Consider the following 15,058-nt stretch of genomic DNA (forward strand, 5'->3'; position numbering starts at 1 on the left):
TGTTCATAAAGTATGATTAGTTTTTAAAAAGTTTTGAAGTTCCCAAAAATTAGTTTCGGGTAGTTCTTGGATGATATTTTTCCTTTCACTCACAAAAATTTAATCTTTTTTTTTTTAAATAATGCATATCCAAATATAATTTTAACTTTCAAAAATTATTTTTTGCAAGGAAGGAAAAGAAAATGAGAGGAAAAAGACAGTGTCATCCGTGTAATTTGCCGAAAGTGAGAGGTTCATTTCTTTGAGGTTAAGAAAGATAAATCAGTGACGTTGAACGGGCGAGTGCATTATATTATAGATCAAAGCATTTCACGTTTAACACACTGAAGTTTCCCCAAAACAAGCGCCCATCGCCAACCAGAACGAAGCTCTATTCCCTAAATCCCCAGGTTTTATTATATACCATCTGCTGCTACTGCTTTCTATATTCAATTTTCAGCTCTTTATTCTCATCCGTAAGTTTATTGTCTTTTAAATCTTCTTTTCTTTGCTGTTACAAATTTTTTAGGGTTTTAGTTTTTCTGATTGTTGCTTTATCCCTTTGCTACAGAAATGGAAACTGCTACCGCTTTCGGGTCTTCTTTCAGCATCTGTTACAGACCCACCAAGGCGTCTCTTGGTGGGTCGGATTTTGTTCGATTCGGGTCACAGTTTCGGAATTCTCCCTCTGGAATCAAGGTATAATTGAGTTCTGTTTGTCGTTTGCATCTGCTTTAGTTTCTTATGATATAGTAGCTGGAATATTTACGGAAAAAACTTTTTCTTTTTTACTCTTTGCATATTCAGCTTTCCAAAAGCCCAGATCTTCTGCAATAATATAAGTTTTGTTTGTACTTGTCGAAAGAATGTAAGTTTTGTTTGCTCAGGAATTTTCCTTGTGGTGGAGGTAGAACACCGACGCCATAATTGGGATTTTTTTGGTAAATTTTGAAGGTGGATTACGTACATATATATCTTGGACACATCTGTTAGCAGATTACACCTCTGTATGTTGTCAACTTCGATAGGAGACACTGTAAATGAACTTTGGAATTGAGAGAGAATGAATATGATAAAAAGGATGACGACATCTTATCAGATGGTTTTCTCAATTTTCTCAGAGCTTGAAGGTTATCTACCCATTTTTGGCTTATTAACACTTAATACGAGGAGGGGGTTGATCTTTAAGCAAATAAAGGTTGTTGTTGGTTCGAAACCTAATTAAAAAGTTAATTCTTACTCTAAAAATGCAAACATTCTTGTTAGAGATATAACCAGGCCAGATCATCTTTTGATGAAGCTTTCTTCAATTTTATGACTGCACTAGATTTTTATCTTATCGTCGGAGAATTTTATTTTGCCGTGCCTTAGGATACCTATGCCCGCTGGTTATATTGGAAAGATGGTGGTAGTATGTAATGCCTCCCGAGTGTATTAAACTATAGATTGCCCAAAATAAGATATTTCCATGTTAACAGACATTCTTTGAACTGTAAGCTCGGTCACTAATGAAGGATAAGTGTCAGCTTTTTCTAAATTTACAATTTGCTTTTGAAGAGACGTTCTATCACTCCCAAAAGACAAATCACTGGGAACAATTTCATCGACTAAAAGTTCTTGAGAAGAATCAAGGATTTCTTTACCTTTAGAAGAAGGGGTCTTCGGAATAGAACTACCGATACTAGAAGAAGAAGAAGCAGGACCAGATAAATCATCACGAGCGGACCCTAGGCCCAAGCTCCGAAGCCTACCTCCTCTGCCTCTCCTATGTCTTACGGGGGCATTGGGGAAGTGATCGAGAATTGGAACTTTTCTAGGGTTAGGGTTTGGAGATGACATTGTTGAAGAAGGATGTACTAAAGGGAGAGAAAATACAAGTAAGTAAGAAATTGCTTGTTGAAGATCTATGAAGAAGAAGGTAAACGAAAGAGGGTTAAAAATGCTTATAATGACAACCGTCAAACTTAGAAGTGCAATGATGCAAAGCCTATAATAAAGGCAACTATCATTTCGTGAATAGTGTGAATGAAGAAGTCTCGAAAAAGGGTGTAGAATTGCAGAACCAATCAGAAAGTGACACGTATGTAAAGCATTAAATAGAAGGGACAATTGAAGCGTCAGTATTGTCATAATATTAATTACGGCAAAAATTCCCTTTTTATGAAGATCCACTTCCCAATTATTTAATTGATAAATAAATGGAAAGTGGGGGACTATCCGTATTGAAAAAAAAACTGAATTTACATTGTAGGTGACGTGGCATGACACGTGGACTGGTCAAATGGTCAAAACACAATAAATAACCAAGAGGCACGGGCGACAACAGATAAGGGAAAAAGAAAGCAACATAGGTGTGGACCGTTACTAAAATTGGTACGAGTCTCGTACCTATTCGAGTCATTTAAAGACCGAAGATCGGAAGAAGTTGAAGATACGAATCTGATGACGTAAAAGAGTCTAAATACAGCATTAAGTATCAAATACGTTAGAATATTTGAATTAAATAGAAATGATTGTGTAACGTTTCTTTTAATGTCATTTATTGCTCATAATTGCCTCATTAAGACAAAGGCATTACATCTTCTCCTAGAATCAACTATAAAAGGAGAAGGACTCAACATCTGTAAGGACAAGAAATACTATTGAGATCTTACTGAAATACAAAACTATTTACTGCTTTACCATCATTCTCAAAAACATTTTATTTTCGTCTCCTGATTATCAGTAACCCGAATTTCTTTTTAGCTTTGACCAAAGACTCAGATTTTTGGTTAAACAATGTGCTAGGCTGTTGCTGAAATTTCCCTTTGTGCTTGATATAAGTTTTGGTCTTATAAGGTAGCCTTACAAATTTTATGCCTTGCGTATGCAATTATTCGACTATGAAAGGTATCTGTTTGAATCCTTCTGCTGCTGATTTTTCCAATTAGGGAGGTGGCTCAACGTGCATTGACCTTGTAATCCAATGTTATTTATTTTTAATCCATCTATCCATTTGGATATGACAATGAAACATCTTTATTCAGTTCATAAGGAGATTTCCTTGATGTGATCTGAGCAAAACTATCTATTTAAATTGGTTTATCTAGTAGTTGGCATAAATTAGGAACCTTATGCATCTGAAAATGCTCTCTGACACCTAATTTATTGGACATGTTATTGGCAGCTTTATCCCTCAATTTCTCATGTGAAGTTGAGTAACAAGAAAGCGGCTTTTGGTAGCAGAAAATGTACCTCAATCAGGGCATCTCTATCACCCTCGGAGTCTGGACGTTCAGCTGCCCCTATTGCTCCACTTCAGCTGGAATCTCCAATTGGCCAATTTCTCTCTCAGATTTTGACAAGTCACCCACATCTTGTCCCTGCTGCTGTAGATCAGCAGCTTGAACAGCTTCAAACTGAACGCGACTCAGAGCAACAGAAGGAAGAACCGTCTGCAACTGGTACTGACATTGTCTTGTACAGGTTAGCCCAGGCTTCTTTGAAACTCATATCCCCCGCCCTCCCCCCTTCCAAAAAAAAGGGGTTTCTCCAAAAAAGTTATTGTCTTCTGTTATGGTATTTATCACTGCTGTGAGGTCTAATTTGTTGCATGGTCACTTTTCTAAACTATCAGGAGAATTGCTGAGGTTAAGGCTAATGACAGGAAAAAAGCTTTAGAGGAGATATTGTATGCTTTGGTGGTGCAGAAATTTATGGATGCCAATGTATCTTTAGTTCCTGCAATCAGTCCGCCTTCATCTGAACCTTCTGGTCGGGTTGATACATGGCCCAGCCAAGACGATAAGTTTGAGCATCTTCATTCAGCAGAAGCTAATGAGATGATTCAAAACCACCTGGCTCTCATTCTAGGAAGTCGATTGGGTGATAATTCTGCAGTGGCTCAAATAAGTAAATTAAGAGTAGGCCAAGTTTATGCAGCATCAGTTATGTATGGATATTTCCTCAAGAGAGTGGACCAGAGGTTTCAGCTAGAAAAGACCATGAAAGTCCTTCCTCAGGGTGTAGACGATGAAGATGGTAGCTTTCGGCAAGTGGGAGGAGAGGAGATTAGGTCTGGTGATAGGAGTGATACTTCTTCCAGGGTAACACAATCCCATCCAGAATTGTCATCATGGTCTGCAGGTAGTGCGGGTACTGGAGGGTTTGGCCATGGGATAAAGCCCTCAAGATTGAGAAACTATGTGATGTCATTTGATGGGGAGACACTCCAGAGATATGCCACCATCAGATCCAAAGAGGCCATAGGCATAATTGAGAAACACACCGAAGCACTATTCGGTAGACCTGAGATTGTTATCACCCCTCAAGGCACTGTTGACTCTTCTAAAGATGAACTTCTTAAGATCAGTTTTGGAGGGCTGAGGCGGCTTGTTCTAGAGGCTGTAACTTTTGGGTCTTTCCTCTGGGATGTTGAGAGCTATGTTGACTCAAGATACCATTTCGTTGCAAATTAAAAATATTGGAGCCTCCATGGTTTTAGATTTATGCCGGAGGCTTACAAACATAGTGCAGTAGCATGTGCTAAGGGAATGACAGTGGATCATGTGCTTGTTGACTTGTATATACATATTTCGTATTAGACATTATTTAACAAGAGTGTGTTTCCATAATAACATGATTACAAGACGTTTACATGATTACATGGCAGAGGTGAACACCTACATTCCCCTTCCTCCTTTTCACTTAAGCCCCAATAAAGTGTCGGTTTTGGTGCAATTAGGGAGGAACACAACATTTGTTTCCTCGATATTTTGTATCCATTGTCTTGTATGTCCCGTTCATGCTTTAGTGCCTATTCCATTTTCTGCTTAAAGCAGTGACGTCTATTACTTCGTGGCTTGTTTGATTGACGGAAGATTGAAACAAGCAGGATATATTTTGCTGTTGACATCATTGTCTTCGATTTTGGCATGATTGCTATTAAACCCTCTATTATTGTAGTGAAAGTCAATTTCAGTGTTTAGAGCTTTGCAATAGAGTACTCATCTCCCCAGTTGCGGTCTCTCTCTCTCTACTATTGCTTTGAATGAAGGTGTATCTTTGAGTAGGAATTGCACTGGGTATCCACTTTGACCTCTATCTCTATTTAAGTTATATTCTGTTTTTAAAAACTATTTAAAGTTTAGATGCTGCTTGCCCTTCAAGCGTTGTGGTGTTTTGTTAGGCATTATAACTGTGGCTATTGATGTCTTCTCAGTGAGGATCATGTACAGTAAAATGATGTCAGTATAGGCGTTATTTCTTCACCGGGTATTATAGTCTGGCTTAAGACGATAATTGCAAGCTGTATGTATCTTCTTGTGCTGTCCCGCGCTCTCTTAGCCTGGTGATGTCTTGCACAGAGACAACAGGAGGCTATTAGTGTTGTGTAGCTATGCCAACTTTAGACTTGGGGTATGACAACTTCAGACGTTCAGGTCTGAAGTTGGGTTTTGCTATGTTTGATCTTAAACATTATTTTCTGGGCACGCAGTTAGGCTTGGGAGTCCTCAAATTCAGACTCGTATAAAATATTCAATTTCAGTCCTACAGGTCATAAGTTGATTCTGAAATGGCTATTCTTAAATACTTTGGAACTTTCGTCTAGTCTTGAACAACAATGAAAACACACACGTTTTAGGGTCAAGTATTTGATGTCCTTGGCTTATAGTAGACTCGAAAAAGAGAAAATAAGTCAAAGTGGATGAGAAAGCGGCTAATTCACAACAGAGCAGCAAAGGAATCTTATAGTATTAGTGAGTATGGAATTGAATGATGATTTAGTTGTGGAGATCATCTCCTACTTGCCGTTGAAGCTTTCAGTTCAATGTAAAGTTTTAAGCAAGGATTTTAATAGTAAGATTTCTGATCCTAAATTTTCTCAAACTTGGTTCCAACATCAAAACATCTCTACACTACTCATTTATTCATCATACAAAAGTTTCAACAAACTCTCCATGAACTCTATTCCGTCCTATCATTGTCACACGACCTTACCGCTTAATGTTTCAATTTTGGCCTCCTGTAAGGGTCTGCTTCTCCTTCAATTTCACGAATTTACGGCTTCCTGTGTTTTCAATCCTCTAACTGGGGCACATCAATTGATACCATTACCAGAGGCTACAAAAAATTATTTTACCAGATTTGATAGTACAGGCTTAGCTGTTGATTATATATCCTACTTCAGATCAATATAAATTGGTAACAATTGGGGAGCTGGCTGGAGCACATGGGTACAAGCTTCACGTATTTTCATCGAAGCGATCTGTCGTGTGGCACGAATTCAAATTGAAAATGTATTCGGGCAATACTGTCAGCTATTTGGCTTTTAATAGTAAACCTGTTTACGTGAATGATTCCTTGCATTGGCTCAGACGAACTGATGGTAGTGTTGTTGCTTTTGATACAAAGAGAGAGCATGTTAAAATTACTAATAGTCCGGAGTTCATCAGTTGTCATGATTCGGTAACAATGGTAGGCCTGATTTTGATACATGGTCAGGGACGGCGCAAGGTTTACTTACTCTTGTTTGCGTTTTCAAGAAATCCATAGTCATTGCTAATTATGATTACGTAAGCAGCAACTGGAGAGTATCCCACACTTTGGACAACTTCATTACGGTTGTGGACGGCTATAATTATGGTTTCCCAATCTGGATTGACGGCAAACAGGTTCTTTTCCTAGTAAATCATTACCTGGAATTGCATAACTATTTGTAGACGTATGATTCTGAGATCAATGGGTATAAAATTGCAGCAACTCCGAAGAAAGACAATGTAATTAGTCGTTACCTCTGTTCATTTGAACCAACGTTAGCCAGTGTCCATAAGACACTCTCAGACACAATCCGCGCTAAACATATGACAGCTATTATTGCAATGTTAGATCAGCTCAAACAATTTATTACTGAAGCCACCAGTTAGTTTCAGTTCAATTTTGTATTTTAATTTATTACAAGTTGTTTCTATGTCCTAGAGGAGAGTACTGAACTTATTAAGAACAGTTTTGGAGGGTTGAGGCATCTTGTTTTGGAGGCTGTAACTTTTGGGTCTTTCCTCTGGGATGTTGAGAGCTATGTTGACTCGCGATACCATTTTCTGGGCGGTTTGATTGATTAAAATGTTGAAATAACTAGGAGGGTAGCTCTTACCATTCATATTTTTAGATATGGATACTAACGTAGTATATGACTATATGTTGAAGTAACTAGTTTCTACTCCCACCGGTCTACTTTAATTGATTTTTGGGCATGACTTGGATTCGACCTTGTATAGTGATTCTATTTTTGTGGTCACATTCGTTTACATGAGAAGGGAAAGATTGTCCACTCTGTTTCTTGTATGTACTTTTATTACTTTGTTGCCGCAGTCAATTATACCTTCTTACGACAGTGTAAAACATGGGCATTCATAAGGAAGCTCAAGGTTAAGAAACAAGATAAATCAACAACTTTTACTTATATTTTATTTAATGGGTGAAAAGTGAAAGGAGAAACCATAGTAGTACATATTACATAATGGTAAGATCAGAAACAAGAGTGAGGGGGAAAGCATGGTATAATGGATGGGTTTGGTAATTAGGCTATTAGACCTTATCTTTGCTCCTACAAATTATTGATTGGCAATAGGCAATACCATATCCAAACATCTTTATCTTGTATGTGTATTCTGAATGAGAATAACCCTTCCAAATTCTGTGTTTTGAAGTAGCAATATTCAGCTGAACCAATAAGCTTCTTCTTTTAAGCAAGCAACAGTGTATCCAATTTGGTTAATTACTTTGCAAAGTAAAATTATCTATGCAGAGGCGTATGCATAACTTTTTACAAACGGTATCACATTTAAAGAAGGAACAAATAGCCTCATTACTTATTACTTATTTTCTTCATAGTAAAAAAATTAAAATGCGCGTTATCCTGCTGGTTATAAGAAATTTTCGTCTATATCCTGCTCAACCTTCCTTTTTCTCCGAACAAAATAAGCTTCAAAATTTTCCAAAACATAGTTACTAAGGAGAGCCGGAAACTAGACCTAGAGGAAATGAGGCAGTTGCCAAACCACTGGACCAAGAAGAGAGCGTCACTCCTGTGAGATATATATATATATATACACGTATTTGATAAAGTTTTCATATTATTTGTATGACATTTGGTAAAACATTTTGACGAAAGCGCTGTCACATGACACCGCTCTGTGTCTATGTCCTAGTTGTCAATTCACATTACCATCCCATTTTTGAACTTACAATTAGGGACGGAGGGAGAGCATTAGCTACGGGTTCGGATGAATCCAGTAGCTTTTGCTCAAACCCAGTAACTAAGACCAATTATGGCTTTGGTGACGAATTCAGAACCCATAAACTTCAAATTCTAGCTCCGCCAGTGCTTACAATTTTCATGGACTCAAGTGTGTGCGTCGTTTTTTGTACACGACTGTGTCCTTACGCCATGTTAAAGAGCCCAATAACACAGTAACTCAGTCTTAGGCTTCAAGTTTATAGAGAAACGCGCAAGTTCTTAACATGACATGACATCTGTTTACACATTTTCTCCCCTCTTTTTACGTTTTCCTTTTTCCTTTTGGGAAATCGTTTCCCATAGTCAGAACTGCATCAAGAAGGAGTACCAACATGAAAATTTAATTTTTCAAAACTTTCTAGGGGGCAATATATACAATACCCATGTGACTTATTAGGAGCACAAAATACTAGGAATTGCGCCAAAAAAATGATTTTGGATAGTACATTGGTATCTTGAGTAATTATGATGCAATAGACATGCAACCTAAAAAGAGAAATTTTGAATGAATTAAACGCATAGCAGTACTATTATCAAAACATATTCCGAGTACAATTATATATGTAACATGAAGGAACCGATATACCAACTACACATCAAACCATCCCTTCTGTTTATGAATGTACTAATTCTAATACTAAGGATGGAAGTATTATTGCTGACTATACAATACAGTGCAGTAATGAATGATGAAAGTATTATTACTGGCTATACTATGAAAACCTCTCCATTTTCAGAATGCCTATACCTCTGTTTTTGCCTTGTTCGGTTTCTTGGGCCTTTTAACATTCTTATCAAATCTGATTTCGTACTTGATCTCAGGAACATTCAGTGCTTCAATAATAACTGTATCCCCAATTTCCAACTTGTGTTTGGCGGCGTACTCAAACCAACCTTCTCTAAGATATAACCCCAAATTTGTTTTCACAACTGACATCTTCCACTCCTTCTTCTCTTCACCACTTTGATCAGTTAGTGTTATATCAGCAGGTGCTTGAAGAGGAGTTTTCAGTTTATCTAAGTATTTCCGAAGTAGCCTCAATCCCTCCATACGTTTGAGATCCGAATGCCTTAAGTTCTTACGAAGCACTGTTTCCACATTAATATTGGAACTGCAATTTCAAAATATGGCTACTTTAGAAACCAGTAACAATTCAAAATGAAAAAAGAAAAAGAATCAAATTGACATACCTCTCTATTTCTGGCACCTCATCAACAAAAAAATCATATACATCAATATGACCATAGTAGGAGTCGTCACTTTCTTGGTCAGCTTCGACTTCAGATTTTCCAGCATCAGCCACAATCCTGTGGAACCATAAACCATCTTTCTTTTTAGGCTCAGATATTAAAGAAAATTGAAATAAAGTTTGTTTCTTGATAATTTTTTTTTTCAAAAGAAAGTTACATACTCATTGTTATGATCTTGAGTGTTCTTCTCTTCGATTACCGCTTTTCCGGCATCGGCTTCTTTCTCAGCGACAGTCCTGTGGAACCATAAAAATATCTCTCTTTTACTCATCAGTTAAAGAAAACCGAAAGAAAATTGAAATAAAGTTTGTTTCTTGATGATTAATTTTTTCAGAAGAAATTTACATACTTATTGTTATGATCTTGAGTGCTCTTCTCTTTGACTACCGATTTTCCGGCATCAGCTTCTTTTTCAGCGACAATCCTGTGGAACCATAAACCATCTTTCTTTTTACTCATAAGTTAAAAAAGTTAAAGAAAACTGGAATAAAATTTGTTTCATAATGAACAAAATGTAACGAAAGTTACATACTCATTAGCAGTGAGATTCCCCAGAGTGTTATTGGTGTGTACAGCATCAGGTGCGTCACTTTTTTCATCCGCCATTTTTGAGTTTCTTGGAGCGAACTGGGCTTGTAATTCAGAGAGCGAGAAAGAGAACAGAGAGAATACTAAAAGGGCTCTTTTCTGACTTAACTACTAGTACTATTTATACTAAAACTTTGAGGTGTGGGGCTGTGGGCGGGAACAATATTATACCGTATCTATGTAGTATTAATTAAAAACACTAAGTAATGAATAGCACGATGATAAAATGCAAGGAAAAAAAATATAAAGAACTAAAAAAAATTTATTTGTTTGTGTTCATTACTTTAAAGTCTTTTTTTTTCGTTAAGTAAAAGTTATTAAACTTTGTATTCATTACCTAAAAATCATTTTTTTTACTTTTAATACACAAAAATTATTTTACTTTGCTCTACTTATCACAATAGCCATCCTGGCTATATTTTATAATATTTTTACTTAAAAAAGTCTATTATGCCCTTGACATTATAAATTCTCCCATTTATGTAAGACCTTCTATATTATATATTTTTTACCTAAGTATTTTACTTATAAGTAAATAATTTATATTATTTTATTTATAATTTTAAAAATATATCTATACATTTAATTTTTTTAAAATATAAAAACAATAAATAATATTTGTTTTTAAAATTTATTTGAAATACTAAAACAGATTTATTTAACAAATGATTTTTTTATAGTCAGTAAAACTTAAAATAAAATTCTATGATATTTGTGCTTAATATTAAGTTTTATAAAGTTTTAACTCTTAATATTATTTATTTAGAAGTACTAGTCTAATGTGTCAGTGTGAGTATTTTGTATATTAGATTAACGAATATGGCTTGGGAATAAATCTATGAGCTTCGATTTTATAATTTTCATTAAAAATATTTTATTAGGCATGGTTAAGAATATTAACTTGAGATTTGTTTATAGTAATGTTGCTGACAAATTTAATAATGCTACCTATATATCTTGAAAATTATCGTTAAGAAAAAATTAATTGCACAAATATATTATAAAAATAATAAATAAAGTAATATAAATTTTATTATAATTATAAATAAATACTTAGGTAAAATATATTATACATTATATAATATAGAAGGTATTACAATAAATAGGAAAATTTATAGTGTCAAGGGTATAACAGATTTTTCAGGTAAAAGCATTATAAAATCTGGTCGAAATGACTATTGGGTAATAAATACAAATTTGAATAACTTTTACGTAACAAAAAAGTAACTTTTGAGAATGAACACAAAGCTGAACAATCGCCCATGAAATTTACTCTATTTTTACAAACTTATTCAATTTTCTTGGAATTTTTTTTTATCGTCAACTGACAAAAAATATAAGTGATGTTCATGTAACAACAACCACCCAGTAGAATTTCACTAGTGAAGTCTATGGAGGGTAGAGTGTACGTAGACCTTACCCCCTATTTGGAGGGGTAGATAAGCTGTTTTCAAGAGACCCTCGACTCGATGTTCATATAGCATAAAGTAAATCTAATATTTAATAATAAATAGATCGAATACTAAAGTACAAGTGAATACAAACTCGCACTTAGGTGAACTTAAACTATCTCAATTTCAATTGAACCTATTAATTAATTAACCACTGGACCAAAAACCTATTGAAGATATAGGCTAAAATTATATCAGAATCTAATGATAAAGATTGCATTTTGGCTCAGATATTTAATGGTAGGAAGGTTAACCTAAAACTCCTATTTTTATATTCCATATATATACTTTTAAGTCCTATCATGTGTCAATTTTAGCAAAAAAAATTAGGAAACCTCGCCTAAAGTGCCTCAACGTTCTTTCACTTCCTCTGAACAAAATAGCTTATTTTTAGTGATAATTTGAGTTTTCTGCTACACTTTGCAAAACTCTCTACTTAGCAGTTAATTAATTAACAAATTATGCAGCTTGTTAAATTTACTTATTATCAAAAATATATTTGTATAAAATATTTTTCTCATTCAATGCTATTTCTATGTCTACCCCTAAGATTTTAGAACTTCTTGATGATCTACTTGTATGGGTCAAAATCTAGCCAGAAAAGAATCTGCATGGAAAGGGACGACAAAAAGTTACTTGGGTCAAAGTCGTATCTATACAACGCTACAACAACACGCACCTCGGCCACGACCGAGGTCATGTATTCAGAACGCTTGAGTGACGAATTGGGTGTTACGGCATTTCAAAGGATCAACCGGTAATATAGTCAAATAATTTAAGTATTATGGTTAATGACCGTTGGGTAAAGGAGAAGACCTAGTATATAAACTAAGTGAGAAGAAGAAGAAGAAGAAAAGGGGTTGAAAGAAATCCACACACACAGACATGTTCCCTGAGAGGAGGAGGGATCTTCATCTCTCTCTCTCTCTCTCTTCACGAAGGAGAAAGAAGCAAGGAAGCTCAGATCAATATATATCGTTAGTCTCATCATATCAAATGTATGAGGTTCTACCCTGTTAAAGATTGGTGACCCTTTTCATATGTATATTCTTCATTATTGTTTAAAGTTATGAAAATCACCATCCTCTTTGATGGGTTTTCAATATCTTTGCCTTATGCTTCTTATGTTTTGATGATCTAACAAACTTATTGTCAAGAACCAGATAAAGAACCTCACCCACCTGGTGTACTTTTCAAATGAACAATATTTAGTCTGATCTCCAACAAGTGAGTGAACAACCATAAAGAAGAACACAACAGGGACCTGGTCCCTTAGAGTTCTCCGACAGAAGTACAAGTGAAATGTACAGATGGAACGTAACAGCGGATAGTGACTATCCGCAACTGTTACAAAGAGGAACATAACAGAGACCTGATCCCTTATGGTTATCTGATAGAAGTACAAGTTAACTATACAGCTGGAACACAACTGCAGAAAGTGACTGTCTGCAAGTATACACGCGACAATGCAACAGTCACTTCTCATTGGGAAGAAGCGTGTGCCAAGATTTGACATCACCATTGTAATGTCTTTTGTAGTATAACAACTTGGTACAAGGCACAACACTTCTTTTGAGCATTCAGTGATATTCTCTCAAGCATTAAAATGTTCATCCGGCATTGAAGTCACTGGTGTGTCAAGAACAAGAAGACAACTCCACTAAAGGATCAGTTTCACAATGAGTCTATGTGTATCCGTAGTTGAGTTGTAATCTTGTTATTTGTTCTTCATTGTAACTCCTCTCTTGCTTTTTAGAAGCTTTATTTTAGGAAAACCAAAATCCGTAAATTTTCTAAGTTTATGTTGTGACTAGGTTTAGTCATAAGTTTAAAGCTTTTGTAACTAGAGAGTCACAAAGTGGCTTGTGGTAAGAGTATCACAAGTTAGTTAAGTTGAATCCTTTGTAGTAGAAGTATTACAAAGTGGCTTGTAATAGTGAGATTACAAGTTAGTGAAGTTAAAAGCCTATAAGGGTAGGTCGTGATTTTTGTCCCCTTGTGTGGGATTTTTCCACTTAAAAATTCTTGTGTCTCATTTACTTACAGGTTTAGTAGCATTCTCAGCATAACCTTATAAAGGACCAGGTATTCTACTATTTGGTGGACTCATATAAACTAACAATTGGTATCAGAGCGGGTTCTTTATAAAAGGCTAACACCTAGAAAAGATCTCAATGGCTGCTCCACCCAACTTTGAGGAAGGACAATCAACCTACATACCTCCTAGATTCAATGGTCAATACTACGACTGGTGGAATACTCACATGCATAATTTTATAACGGCCGAAGATTCAGAACTGTGAGACATCATCTGTGATGGTCCACATGTTCCTATGAAGAAGCTTGAGGAAACTGGACCAATGGTGCTGAAAGACAAAAAAGAGTACATCGACATCGACAAAAAAGCCATAGAAAAGAACTATCGTGCCAAGAAAATCTTGGTGTGCGACATAGGACCCGATGAGTACAACAGAGTCTCAGCTTGTGATACCGCCAAAGAAATATGGGAAGCGTTGCAAACCGCACACGAAGGAACTACTCAGGTCAAACAGTCCAAAATTGACATGTTCACCACAGAGTATGAGCTCTTTAGGATGAAAGATGATGAGTCTATACAGGATATGCACACTAGATTCACCTCCATCATAAATGAGCTTCATTCACTTGGAGATGTTATTCCCAGAAACAAGCTTGTAAGGAAAATCCTTAGTGTTCTACCCGGTTCTTGGGAAAGTAAGATAAATGCCTTTACTGAAGCTAAAGATCTACAAACTCTAACCATGGATGAGTTAGATTGGTAATATGAAGACATACGAGATGAAAAGAAAGAAAGACAGTGAAAGGAGAGAGCCGAAGAAGGAAAAGAACCTGGTACTCAAGGATGAAAGCAGTGACTCAAGTGATGAAGATAGTGATATGGCCTATCTTACTAAAAGATTTCAAAAGATGGTTCGAAGAAATGGTGGTATACCAAAGAGGGGCAGTTCAAGTAAGGCAAGGAACAATGATCTCTGTCATAGGTGCAGAAAGCCAGGGCATTTCATCAAAGACTGTCCATTCGTAAAACAGGAGCAATACAAACAAAATCCTGACAAAGCAGCAAAAAGTAACCTGGTTCCAGACAAACGATTCAATCAAAAAAGTGCAGTTGACAATATTGTGAAGCAGGCTCTTGCTTCTTGGGGAGACTCCTCCAGTGAATCAGAAAGGGAACCAGATGCATAAAACAGTTCCATGATAGTAGTGGAAACTGAAGCAACAAAGTATGACTCATTGTTTGCGCTGATGGCTCAGTCTGATGAGGATGAAGAAGATGAAGATTATGAGGTAAATTTCAGGGATGTTCAGAGAAATCTGAAATCCTACTCTTCTAAGAAGTTAAGGTCATTAGCAAATGTTCTAATTGATGCTTATTATAGCCTTGATAATGATAAGGAGATCCTGACCATAAAACTAGGAGAAGCTGAACAATCTAAAAATGATCTGGTGGTTTGTGTAGTGGACCTAAATG

General features: G+C 35.9%; 4 protein-coding genes across 5 annotated transcripts; 3 read left to right on the top strand and 1 right to left on the bottom strand.

Annotated features, from left to right (window-relative positions):
- Positions 1–280: 280 nt before the first annotated feature.
- Positions 281–4,795, top strand: LOC104229716 (UV-B-induced protein At3g17800, chloroplastic-like). 2 transcript variants are annotated; one of them, XM_009782404.2, is made up of 4 exons: positions 281–389; positions 551–678; positions 3,146–3,444; positions 3,596–4,795. In XM_009782404.2, exons 2-4 carry the CDS (start codon positions 553–555, stop codon positions 4,434–4,436), a joined length of 1,266 nt encoding a protein of 421 aa, XP_009780706.1. In that variant the 5' UTR covers positions 281–389; positions 551–552; the 3' UTR covers positions 4,437–4,795. The 2 variants fall into 2 exon arrangements, with proteins under 2 accessions (XP_009780706.1, XP_009780705.1); XM_009782403.2 differs by having other exon boundaries at positions 287–455.
- Positions 4,796–6,255: 1,460 nt separating this feature from the next.
- On the top strand, positions 6,256–7,079 carry LOC138888261 (uncharacterized). Its single transcript, XM_070170090.1, has 4 exons — positions 6,256–6,426; positions 6,504–6,632; positions 6,681–6,879; positions 6,937–7,079. Exons 1-4 carry the CDS (start codon positions 6,256–6,258, stop codon positions 7,077–7,079), a joined length of 642 nt encoding a protein of 213 aa, XP_070026191.1.
- A 1,729-nt stretch (positions 7,080–8,808) lies between these two features.
- LOC104229717 (uncharacterized) lies at positions 8,809–10,168 on the bottom strand. Its single transcript, XM_009782405.2, has 5 exons — positions 10,041–10,168; positions 9,858–9,932; positions 9,670–9,744; positions 9,449–9,565; positions 8,809–9,369 (listed from the first exon to the last, which is right to left on the bottom strand). Exons 1-5 carry the CDS (start codon positions 10,112–10,114, stop codon positions 9,000–9,002), a joined length of 711 nt encoding a protein of 236 aa, XP_009780707.1. The 5' UTR covers positions 10,115–10,168; the 3' UTR covers positions 8,809–8,999.
- Positions 10,169–13,880: 3,712 nt separating this feature from the next.
- LOC138888262 (uncharacterized) lies at positions 13,881–14,348 on the top strand. Its single transcript, XM_070170091.1, has one exon. The coding sequence runs from the start codon at positions 13,881–13,883 to the stop codon at positions 14,346–14,348; it is 468 nt and encodes a 155-aa protein (XP_070026192.1).
- Positions 14,349–15,058: the final 710 nt, after the last annotated feature.

The sequence above is a fragment of the Nicotiana sylvestris genome, chromosome 3 (assembly GCF_000393655.2).
Source record: "Nicotiana sylvestris chromosome 3, ASM39365v2, whole genome shotgun sequence".
Taxonomy (NCBI): Eukaryota; Viridiplantae; Streptophyta; class Magnoliopsida; order Solanales; family Solanaceae; genus Nicotiana; species Nicotiana sylvestris.